General features: G+C 40.9%; 1 protein-coding gene across 4 annotated transcripts in view; it reads left to right on the top strand.

The window, feature by feature from the left end:
* The window catches only part of cdh8 (cadherin 8), a 166,561-nt gene that overhangs the window by 124,299 nt on the left and 29,936 nt on the right, over positions 1-12,326 (top strand). For all 4 annotated transcript variants that reach the window (XM_072671725.1, XM_072671726.1, XM_072671728.1 and 1 more), the window contains exons 5-6: positions 2,758-2,925; positions 3,821-4,008. In XM_072671725.1, the coding sequence (XP_072527826.1) occupies positions 2,758-2,925; positions 3,821-4,008 (356 nt within the window). The remainder of the gene's footprint in view (positions 1-2,757; positions 2,926-3,820; positions 4,009-12,326) is intronic.

Below are 12,326 nucleotides of genomic sequence, written 5' to 3'. Positions count from 1 at the left end.
TTCAGTGGGATTGAATGTTTGTATTTCTTGTCCTCTGTGATGATTAGCAGTTCATTTAAACTGAGAAAGGTGATGCTGTATGAGCAGCACGCACACTCGAAGCCCTATCAAGCCAAGGTTATCATATTTGATACATATTTGGGTTTTTGAGATCTCTGCAGCATCAGTGTGATAAATCAATAATTAATTATCTTAAATAACAAATAATTAAATAACAATATTAATAAATATAGTATATAACAATGGTATATGATCAGTTAAATAAATATTACTTGATTAGCTTACATAAATGGAAAATTAATACAATCATATGCATATTTTCTACTTATCCACAGGTACAGATTCCACATTAACTATTAAATTACTTAAGAGAAGGCTGCCACCACTTCTCTTTTGAGCGAGCGACTGCCCTGCATTTCCTAGCATTTCAAATAGCTTGCAGTAAAACTTGCACAGTCTGACTTCGGCGACATGACCCAGCTGCAGCCCAGAATGGCTTTACAGGAGGTCCTTCTCCTCCATCACTTTGCTTCCTCAGCTGATTTCCTGCCTACCTTTCCTAATAGCCTTCCACCAAATCCAGGCACTCTGCCACCAGAAAAAAAACGTCCGGCAGTGACCTGTTAGCTGTTAGCTGCTGCTTCAGTACAAATGATGTGACCTGTGTGGAAGGGCCAGAGAGACAGGCACTCAAAACAAGCATTAAGAACCAAGCAGACAATACGGATTTACCCACGGACTGAATTATTTATATAATACTAGTCTGGCCTAAATGCAGTCTGTAGTTCAAAAACTTATTTTCTTTAGTTACATATACATGAACAAATATGCATTTTAATAAAGATGTGCAAATGCACACACAGCTTGCCTAGTCCCTGTAGAGAAGTACTGCCAATAGAATAGGACTCTCTGGAGCAGGTCAACATCATGACCCTATTGGCTCCATGCTGCCTAATGCCAGGCGTGGGCTAGAGGGGTATAAAGACCCCCAGCATTGAGGAGCTGTGGAGCAGTGGAAGCACTCTGTTCTCTGGAATGATGGTGGAGGAGCTCCATCCAGTACTTTTGGGATGAGTTGGGGATGATGAGGAGGGGTAATGATCATCCAACATCCTGACCTCATTAATGCTCTTGTTGTTGAATGCAATCAAATCCTCACAGCAATGCTCCTCCAAAATCTAGCAGAACGTCTTATTCACTGGACAGTAAAGATTTTGGAGAAATAAACCCCCCACAAATGAACAGGTGTCCCAATACTTTTTGGGGAAAAAAAAACAAACAAACAAGAAAACAAACAAACGAGCAAAAAACACAAATTAGCAGGTGTCCCAATACGTTTGTCAATATAGTGTAAACTAAAAAAAAACTAAAAAAAAAAACAGATATTTGAATATTATTGGTTTTTGAGTACTTCCACTTAAGTTTCCACTTTAAGAAATAAGTAGAGGTTGACATAATTGTAATAAAATGTTAATTTAAATAATTAAATTTTATTTTGGTAGAGAATCAACACAAGGGTGTCCGCATGTTTGCATCCTACTGTATGCATAATGACAGTAAGCTCAACTTTTTCTCTTTTTTTATCGACACTAAAAGACAGCTACGACAGCCGGGAAGAAGAAGAAGATCCTTTCTGCATACGATATTTAAGATTATACGAGAGAGACGGCATAATTCCCAGTCAGAGAGTCAGAGTTAGAGTACACAGGACTCCTGGTGCTGGCACACAACTCCTAACAAACAAACAAACAAGCTCATTTGCAATGCTAACTCCAAAAAACCAGCACAGGCCATGCATGCCACTCGCTGGATTAGGATGAGCACCGACCCCTCACTTTGCTTAATATCGGGACCGCGTTAGACTGGGGATGCATACGATTAGAGCTGCTTTCAAAGAGCTACATCTGGGATTTCTCCAATTCTTTTTTAGATGAGCCTACACACATCTCGCGGCGAAAGGGTGGAAGTAGTTTCTCTCCATTGCCAGAATACTCAATAGATGATGAAGCTAGGAGGTCTTTGGTGAAGGTCCAAAGGGGAATAGAGAAAACTTTGACTAAAGGGTAATCATTGAGATAATTAGTCAACTGAGCAAAACCCTCAGAGAAAGGAATAGACAGCAGATAGACATTGATTCTGACGGCAGCTTTGGAGATTTCAAATGGGAATTTTTGCTTTGTAAAAGCTGGGAAATTGGAGTAGTAGATCATTAACGTCTAAATCAAAGGGAAGCTCAAAGTTTTCGTTTAATTATAGTAGAACCTTTATATTATACTCTTGGCAAGAAGGGTTCTATATAGTGTGGACATGTTCCATGACTTGTAATGATGGTAGAGACCTTTTGGGATCTGGAATTTTAAAGAACCATGTACTACAAGGGGACTAGACTGCCTTTAAAGAACAGATAAAGTATACCCCCCCCCCCCAAAAAAAAAAAAAAAAAGGTTTAGACTGAAGCCATAAAAGAACCACTTGAATGAATTGTGCTTTTAAGTTAAGAGATGGGTGAAGGTGAAGAACCATTTTAAGGAACCTCCACATTTAAAGTTTCCATCGCAGTAAAAGGTTCCTTCTAAAATCTTCTTCAAGCCACAGCATCCAAGGAACCTTTATTTCAAAGGCACTTCAAAGGTATTTCAAAAGTGCAATGCTGCACTCGTTCATTTGATGTTCATCAGGTTCATCAGAGAACCAGAAATGGTTCTTTTAAGTTCATCATTGTGTTTGTTTTTCTGTTTTCTCCTCTGCTGTTCTCAGCTGTCATCAAAGTCGCACTGGCTGGGATGGACCGCGAGATGAGGGAAGAGTATTTGGTTGTCATTCAAGCAAGGGACATGGGGGGTCACATGGGAGGAATGTCAGGGACCACCACAGTGACTGTAACGCTGACGGACATCAATGATAACCCACCGAAGTTTTTAAAAGGTGAGAGGAATGACAGTCTAGGCAGGACACCACATTCATTTGTTCTATTAATTTACTTAAAAAACAATTAGGCATAATACAATTATGTCTAGAATAAAGGTATTGTAAAATTAATATCCAGAATTAAGTGCTGATAAATCAATACCTAGAATGACCAAATGTATTATGCTGTTATAAGATTAATACAAAGAACAAAGTTATTAAAATACATTACAAATACATAACATAAAAGTTGAAAACAAGATGAATATGTAATTTTGTGTATATGATGATTAAAGAAGTTAATAAAGTAAAATGTATATCTAGAACAAAATGCAAATGTATATTGAGGGTTAAGTTCTTATAGAATTCATTTCTAATAAAAACAATACCAACAGTACCATTCTAATAAAATTAATATCCAGAATGGAGTCATTGAATAATAATTATACAGCTCTTTATTAGCTCAAATATTTTATAAAAGTTTTACCAATAATAAAGTTCTAATATCCCCAATGAAGCTGTTATACAATTCATATCCAGAATAAGGTTATTATCCTTAATTAAAGAACACTTGTATACAGAATCAAGTTCTAATATAATTATTTCCAAAATTAAGTTCTACCAAATATAATTTCCAGGAAGGCCTCATATTTAAAACATAGAATTACTGTATAGTATTAATTGTATAGTGACTGTATGTTGCCTTTAAAATACTTGAAGCATCTAAAATCCATTATGTTTTTTAGTAAAGTAACATATATAGTTTACAGTGTATAGTTTAGATGCTGTTCATGTATATATTTTGTACACTCAGGTAATTTCAGTCTTTAAACAGCAGATTATTTACAGCATAATCACATTTTTGACTGCAGTCTTCTGCCTTGTCTGTATTAAATGTCATTCCTTGTTTCAGGCTTATATGAGTTCACCATCCCGGAGGACCTTGGCATCGGAAAACCTGGCGGAAGAATACAAGTGAGTGACCGGGACATCGGGGAAAACGCCAAATCAACTTACAGAATCATCGGAGGGGACGAGAGGGATGTGTTCGAGATCATCACTGACGGTCAGACTCAGGAGGGAATCCTGACTCTGAAAAGGGTGAGAGAAATCTAATATACCACAGCAGTTATTACACACCAAGTGGACACTTTATCAGAAACCCTTGTTTAGCTCCCCCTTGCTAGGGTTTAGATGGAGAATGTAGCCCATCTGTTGATGCAGTTTGTGTTAGATATCCTACAGATCTTGATCAGGGGTCAGTTTCTGAGCACAGAGCTGCTCTTTGGCTGGAAATTTTGGGCAGTGGACTCAGTCTCAACCTACTGTAAGAATGGTCCAGCATCCAAATATGATGGAATATTATGTCCAACCAACCTAGCAATGCCACTGGTGAGTGCAAAAGCCACAGGAACACCCCTGTCCTTAATACACTCGTACCAGCACCACATACACACAACCAAGTCAGTGTCACTGCTATGCTGAGAACGGTCCTCCACCCCAATAATATGTGGTCAGTGGTGGTCCTGTGAATGAGGTAGAGGAGGGCTACTAAACTCTACAATAACAGACGGGCTACAGTCTATAACTGTATACCTATACAGTGTGCATGCTGTGGGAGGTGTTTCTGAAAAAAAAGCCAACAACCGTCCAGGGAAGAAGGCTTTGTACTAGATTCTGGAGGTGCATTGCTGTGAGGATTTTATTGCATTCAGCCAGAAGAGCGTTAGTTACCCCCTCACATTATCCCTAACTCCCCAACCCATCCCAAGAGTACTGGATGGAGCTCCACCACCATCATTCCAGAGAACAGTTCTTCCACTGCTCCACAGCTCCTCAATGCTGGGGGGCTTTATACCCCTCTACTAGCCCATGCCTGGCATTATTAGGCAGCATGGTGCCGATAGGTTCATGATGTTTATTTGCTCCATTTGATTCTATTGGCAACACTTCTCTACAGGAACTAGACAAGCTGTGTGTACAACTTACAGTAGCGGAATGCACTCATTAGAAGGGGTGTCCACAAATATTTGGACATATAGTGTAAATATAGTGTAAAAATGAAAAAAATTAAAACTTTGTGAACAAATTTAGCAACTTTAGCTGTAGAGTCCAGGTGTGCTCAGAGGTTCAGACATTTCTACCTCTGACTTGATTGTGTTCTGGTTCTCAACCCTTGCTTGGATTTGCATATGGAATAGCCATTGTATGCAAATGCGGGAGCCTTCACTGAGGCTTAGAGTACAATGGAGCACTCTTATCTCCCAAGGACATCTACAGTGCAAGTGTTGAACCACAGCGGTGCTTCAGTGCATACTGTTTGCACACAAATAACATGACTAAAACATGGGATGTTTTATTAGACACAGTCTATGCTCTTTGATGCTCAAGCCAAATTTAAATAAATTGTATATGGAGATGGGATTTTTGTGCATATCGAATGCAGGCGCAGTTGCAGTTTGATATTCTGAAGACATCCGGTGGGAATTCTGAAGGCAAATGGCAGGTCTATTAGGATTTTTTTTGATGACAAAGGATTTGGTGGTCTTGCCTGAGAAAACTGCACTGAATATCTATTAGGAACTTCTCAAAACTGGGCAGAACTTGATTTAGATCAAGCACAGCGATATTTTACACTCCCACGCTTAGCAAAGAAGCAAGATCGCTCAGATAATCTCCTCTAAAAAACGCAACAAAGAAAAGCAGACAAGGTCAGACAGAAACGGAGAGAACAGTGTTGGTGTGGTAAAGTTTTCTGTCTGCAGCAGAAATATCTTCCGCGTGTCATCCCACTGCACATGGCCTGGAATCTGTTGCCTGCATCGCTAATAGTATGATGGATGGTGCCGCATGACAAAAACAGGCAATCAACAGCCTCCGTGCCGTCACCTGTGCACCTCCAGACGGAGCTGAGGATCAGGATAGTCGAGCACACGAGCATAGAACATAACCTTTATTTTTTCTCCCTGTTTAGTATCCGGCGTGGCGGGGTGGCATCAGTTTTCTCACAGCGGCCTCCTTCTGGCTAGGCCTAAACGCGCCAGATACTGCATTAAAGCAAAACCACAAAAGGTTAAACAGAACTATTTGAGCACTGTATCATTACACTGGCAGAAAAAAAGAGGTAGTTGTTGCCTAAATTCTTTAAAATAAAAGTTTTTAAATGATCGATTTCTTGGATAATAACATTAATTGATCCAGGCTCCACCCTAGTTGTACAAGCTGGACAAGTGTTACATGTTGCAGGTAATAATTCCATTCTACCCTAATGAGAGACTGTAGCTCCGCCTTCTCAGTGTATATCACAATACCTACATTTAGAGCGTTATTAATATTCACCCTAATGAGAGACTGTAGCTCCTCCTCCTCAGTGTATATCACAATACCTACATTAAGAGCGTTATTAATATTCACTCTAATGAGAGACTGTAGCTCCGCCTCCTCAGTGTGTATCACAATACCTATAACTGCAAATGCAAATTGCTGCTGTCCAATGAAAACCATGTATCTCCATTTGTTTCCATTTTTCTCTATGGTGTTACTGTTTAAATAGTTTCATTCAAAGTTTTGCTTCTCCGGTAAAGTCACTATTTTGGAGATATATGGTTTTCATTGTACAGTGACCAAATACACCATACAAGCATTGGGAATCCTTGTGATACTAATTGACATTCAGGTTCTTAGGCATGATATTAGCCACGTGACTTTTTTCAGCATTAACCGACAAGCTAGTTACTCCCACCTTCAAGATACACCTTCAGAAGGTGGATTTCCAAGTCTTTTAACTGAATCATCTCACACTAAAGATGATTTCAGGTGTTCAGAGCAGATGTAGTGATGGTTCGTGATGGTTTTCATTGTGATTGGAATTTTCCTTTAAAGCACAATAATCAACTACATGCTTCTTTATAAATAAGGCGTAATAAGGAAATAATTTAGCAACTAAAAATACATCACATTCACTGTATTTCCATTAAAACATTGGCATATTGTATGTAATGTAATGTTTTACACAATGTCCTCAAGTACACATAAACAATATAGGTCATTATTACTTATTTTCTTAAATTAAAACACAGAATATTTTGCACAATGTTGGAAAAACCAAAGCAGTTCTTCATTGGCATCGCTCCAAAACACCCTCATTGGCTCCTTTATTTTTTATAGTGGTAAATGCTGAGCCCAAATTATCAAAGCCTCTTTGTAGCAAGGTTAAACGTATTGATCTGGAGTAGAGGTCCACGGTGGTGGCGGAGTTCGGCTTTGTTGTTGAGGGGTGTGTGTGTGTGTAAATGTGTGTGTGTGCTTTCATCATCCCCCATCACCACCCCCCTCAGGCTGATATGGGGGTGGCTGAGAGGGCCGAGCTACTTCCCCCCGCCAATCTTTGATGTCTCTAAATATGCCCCCCGTATTCGCTCAGTCTAAAAACCTAGGCCGGGGATGGGAGGGGATGCGTGGTGTTCAGCAAACAGCGCTCCGGGCCTTGAGCATCAAACCGCAAAGACCGAAAAGTAGTGGGAGCAGGCTAGCTAATGCAAGCCAGCCTCCACACACTCCACACGGCAGCTAGCTAGCAGCCAGACACTTCAGCAGCATCCGCACAGCCAATATGAAAAGCGAATTGCAGCAATGGAGGTCAAGTGACAGCCATATTTAGCCCCCACAGAGCAATGAGTAATGAAATAGCAGCACGAACGGGCATGAAGTGCGGCTGACTCTGTGTACGGGATCAAATGGCATGCGTTATTATTGAAAGAGGGGGGTGACGGTGTTACATTGCCAAACGGAATTGCTCCACAAAGCGCAGGAGCTTGTTGAAACTCTCCAAAATATGCTAATCTGCACGATCAAGCAGCTCCCTGCTACACCAAATAAGTTCTATACTCTTAGTCATCAGTTTTAGCGGTATGAAGAAAAGGGGGAAAGTCTGAAAGGGAACAAAACTGCTGCGTAGCCGGGAGTGCATGTTTTTAGTGAGCCAAACTTGGACAGCTTCCTTTTTCACGCTGCAGTCCAGTGTTGGGGTTACTTTTTGGATTCGAAGTAGCGACCATGCTTATGCAGGCCTGTACCAGTTATCATGGTGGTGACAGTAGGCCTAAATCATCACACACTCCCATCAAACCATGTGCAGTGGCTCAATAATCTCGAAGACTAGACTAGGCTTATCTAGGCCTTGTATTGTGCAGCTTCCCTTTATACCAACAACACTCTGAAGGTGTCCTGCTGTGGTAGCTGGCACCAACATTGCCAACAGACCAACATTAGCAGCTGATTCCTCAAGTCCTGTAAGTTTTGAGGTGGGCATCAATGACCTTCTTGCTGGTTTATCAATGACCCGATTCGCTGGTGGCTGGTTCAGATGATCTAAGCTGGTCTTTGATGGTCAGGGTGGTTGAAAACTAGTCATCTATACAAAGCATACCCTATACTGGTAGGCCAGCTGGTTCAACTGGTTGCCCATGATCAACCAGTTCAACCATGGTCAGACCAGACCATGACCAGAGTAATCATAATCATGATGATCAGAGTGGTCATGTTTGTTGACCAGCCTGGTCATGATGGTCATGTTGGTCAACATCCTTGATCGCAATGGTTGACTCGAGTGTCATGAGTGTCAGTGAACCTTGGGCATCGATGACCCTCTTGCTGGTTCACCGATTGGTGCTAAGAGCTTTTTTTTGGTAGTCACTAGCCACCACATACCAGGAAACCTCACAAGACCTGCCTGATGTTTGAGATATGTTCTGACCCAGTTGTCCAGTTCCTTCTAAAGGGAAGTGACATCATGGTTACTATTTGAGACCACTACTTTCCCAAAGAACACCATTATGTTCTAATGGGAAACCCATCAGATGCAGTAGGAATCAGTCACTGGTCACCTTATGTACATTAAAATATAAACTAACCAAAAAATACCATTACTGACCATTAGACACTATTTCAAGGCCTCAAATGTAGTTTATCAGACATGTCTGATTTCTACTGTTCACCTCTTTAGTGATGTTATGAAGCAACCAGGTTTATGTATCTAACAGGCACTGGAAATCTCAAACACAGTAGAGACAGACCTCGGGCCTCTACATGGTTTCTAAAACTATTTAATGCAGTCGGTCAGCATTAATATCTATCAGCTCTTCATCAGATTTCCTTGCTTTATGTCTGATGATGTTTTAGTTACATAACTGTATGCATAAATTTTCACTCCCTAGCCTCAAAGCATGTGGAGGTGTTTAGTATTCTCTAATATACTTGCGTTTGTGGTTTCTGACACTGAATTCTTCACTGTGATCTATAAACATAGACAAGATTCAGATGCAGGTTCAGATGGTCTAAGCTAGTCTTTGATGGTCAGGGTGGTTGAAAAGCTGGTCCTCTAGACAAAGACTACCCTATACTGGTAGGCCAGCTGGTTAATCTGGTTGCCCATGATCAACCAGTTCAACCATGGTCAGACCAGACCATGACCAGAGTGATCATAATCATGATGATCATATTGGTCATCTTTGTTGACCAGCCTGGTCATGATGGTCACACTGGTTGACTAGTATGAATATGCTAGTCATGCTGGTAATGCTGGTCAACCTGTCCAGTCATACTGGTTAAGCTTGTAATGCTTAAAAACCAACCCAGTCATGTTGGTCATGCTGGTAATTCTTATAAACCAGCCCAGAGTTGGTCATGCTGGTAATGCTTATAAACCAGCCCAGAGTTGGTCATGCTGGTAATGCTTATAAACCAGCTCAGTCATGTTGGTCATGCTGGTAATGCTAATAAACCAGCCCAGAGTTGTTGGTCATGCTGGTAATGCTTATAAACCAGCTCAGTCATGTTGGTCATGCTGGTAATTCTTATAAACCAGCCCAGAGTTGGTCATGCTGGTAATGCTAATAAACCAGCCCAGAGTTGTTGGTCATGCTGGTAATGCTTATAAACCAGCCCGGTCATGTTGGTCATGCTGGTAATGCTTATAAACCAGCCCAGTCATACTGGTCATGCTGGTAATGCTTATAAACCAGCCTAGTCATGTTGGTCAGACTGGTAATTCTTATAAACCAGCCCAGAGTTGGTCATGCTGGTAATAATTATAAACCAGCCCAGTCATGTTGGTCATGCTTGTCGACCAACATGATCATTATCAAGCTTGGTTATACTGGTACCATACTGGTACAACCAGTTTAACTTGAGTCATGCTGGACATGCTGGACCTCTCAGTAGGAACATTAGTCTAGTAGCTCCAGTGCAAAACTAAGGAAGCAAATTTTAGATGCTGAACACGCCTTCATCTTGACATAAGTGGAAAATTGATTTTTCTGCAGAACTACTGCTATTAAAATAGGCTGAACTGCCGCTACATTAGTGTGCAAGTGAACTGGTTGGTTTCAGCAGGTATCCCAGTGCTCACTCTCTGCACCACAGCAGCGGAGGAAGAGAGCTTAATAAAATTAAATGCTTCCTAAGGCGTCCTGGACTGTGACAGACCAGGGCTGCAGGGCTCTCACACACACACACACACACACATACACACACACATACACATACATACACATTGGCCCTGCTGCCTGCCACAGTGACATCAAAGCTCCGGTTTGGTAGAGGGACTCCAGCTGCTCTCCTGTCCCAGCTGGCCTTCGCTCGGCCCGGCTCCAGCATCCACTGACCTCCCCGCTGGGAGCCAGGGCCTATTTTAAAACATAAGCACACACTGTAAATTCTTCATTGTGCTATGGCCACTAATTTCTACTGCCAGGCTCTCTGCTGTGTCCTGCTGCAGTCTGGCTGAAGTTAGTTTGGGCTGTAAATCCTGCTTATGGAGCACAGCGGTGCCTCTTGGCTTGGATGTATTCAGTTCTAGCTAAAACCCAGAGGCCCATATGCTACATTTTCTTTTGTTTCGAGGTCCGTGCATTATGTCGGTGTGGTTTTATGATCCAAAAACGTTCATAATTCTTATATATGATACGATTGCCCAACCGCTCTTTATGCCTTAGAATTAAACAACCTGTTTTTGTTACCACATCTTTAGTAAGATGGATTAATACTAATGAGCTCTGTTCAGATTGGCTGGTTTTCCAGGCTGAAACACTCCTTACAACTTCAATGTGAGTGGGTTGAGCTATACTGTTGTGAGCTGAATATGTGGGTGTGTAAATGTCTTCCATTATTCCACTATTCCATTAAAAATATTATTCAGTTCACTTATCCAGGTTTTAAGTTTGTTAAACCAGTTAACAGAGCAATAATCAGTGTCTTACATTCTGTTCATTGTTTATCACACATTTAAAACAAGTTAAAAGGGTAGATTTCATACAGAAAGCTGTAATATGACCATACATACACATATATCATAAATGACTGTGCAATGTACCTCAAAAAATGCATGTACATATATATTTTATGCATACTGCATATGTAATTATCATATATCAGACACATGCATAATATATGGAACATAAAGATGTTTTTGACTGGCAGGTAAATGAATGTATATGTACAGTAGGTTATGTGGACAGCATTTGAGCACACAAGCCCATATTGTGGGACTGCAGTACCCTTTTCTGCAGTAGAGCCTGGAGAGCATCTCCAACATCTCCAAATCTTTACTGTATCAGAGGGAGCTGCTTGAGGAAAATGTGAGACCATCCTTCTAAAAACTAAAGCTGAAACATCCCACACTCCTGGAGGAGTATGAAACACTCCTGACTGGTAGATCATTAAAGGAAGCATCTAACTAAAGTTATTTCAGCCAACTAGGAGATAACAGGTATTAGGGCCCAGGGTCTCCTTATTTACCTTTTCTCACAAGAAAATTGCATTTCTATTCATTATATTTTACAGACAACATGATATAATTATATTACTATACTTTCTTAATGTTGTTTAAATGAAGATCAAATGCCCAGATGTTTAAATATCTAAAAAAGACAAAGGTTTTCATGGGGCGTCTTAACATTTTCACATAACTGTAAGGAAACGTTAATTATAGAACATATATTTAAAGGCGCCTTTATTCGCTCTTCCTCGAGTGACGAGAATGAGGAGAATTACCTGTAGGCTGGGATCTCTGCCACTGCTGGTAGACCCGTATGACCGTATGCTTCCATACACCTGCAGATTCAGCTCCTTCCTCCACACTACGGTATTCGGCCACGCCCAAATGCAGCCTCTCTTTTAGCCAATCATTAACTGTATCTGCTTTGCGACCCATTTTCCACACATCCAATGAAACCCTCACTGCACCGTACCACCTCTTTTCAATCTATGAATCCCGTCACTCACACCCCACAGGTATTTATAGACCAGTCATCCTTGTGCAGCGCTATCTGCAGAAGCCTGAAATTACTACCACCTTAAACCACCTTAAGTCCGGGAACTTATGTCACATATACTGTATTTCAATACAAGTTGTATATACC

The sequence above is a fragment of the Salminus brasiliensis genome, chromosome 25 (assembly GCF_030463535.1).
Source record: "Salminus brasiliensis chromosome 25, fSalBra1.hap2, whole genome shotgun sequence".
Taxonomy (NCBI): domain Eukaryota; kingdom Metazoa; phylum Chordata; class Actinopteri; order Characiformes; family Bryconidae; genus Salminus; species Salminus brasiliensis.
This window is presented reverse-complemented; position numbering and strand designations above follow the sequence as displayed.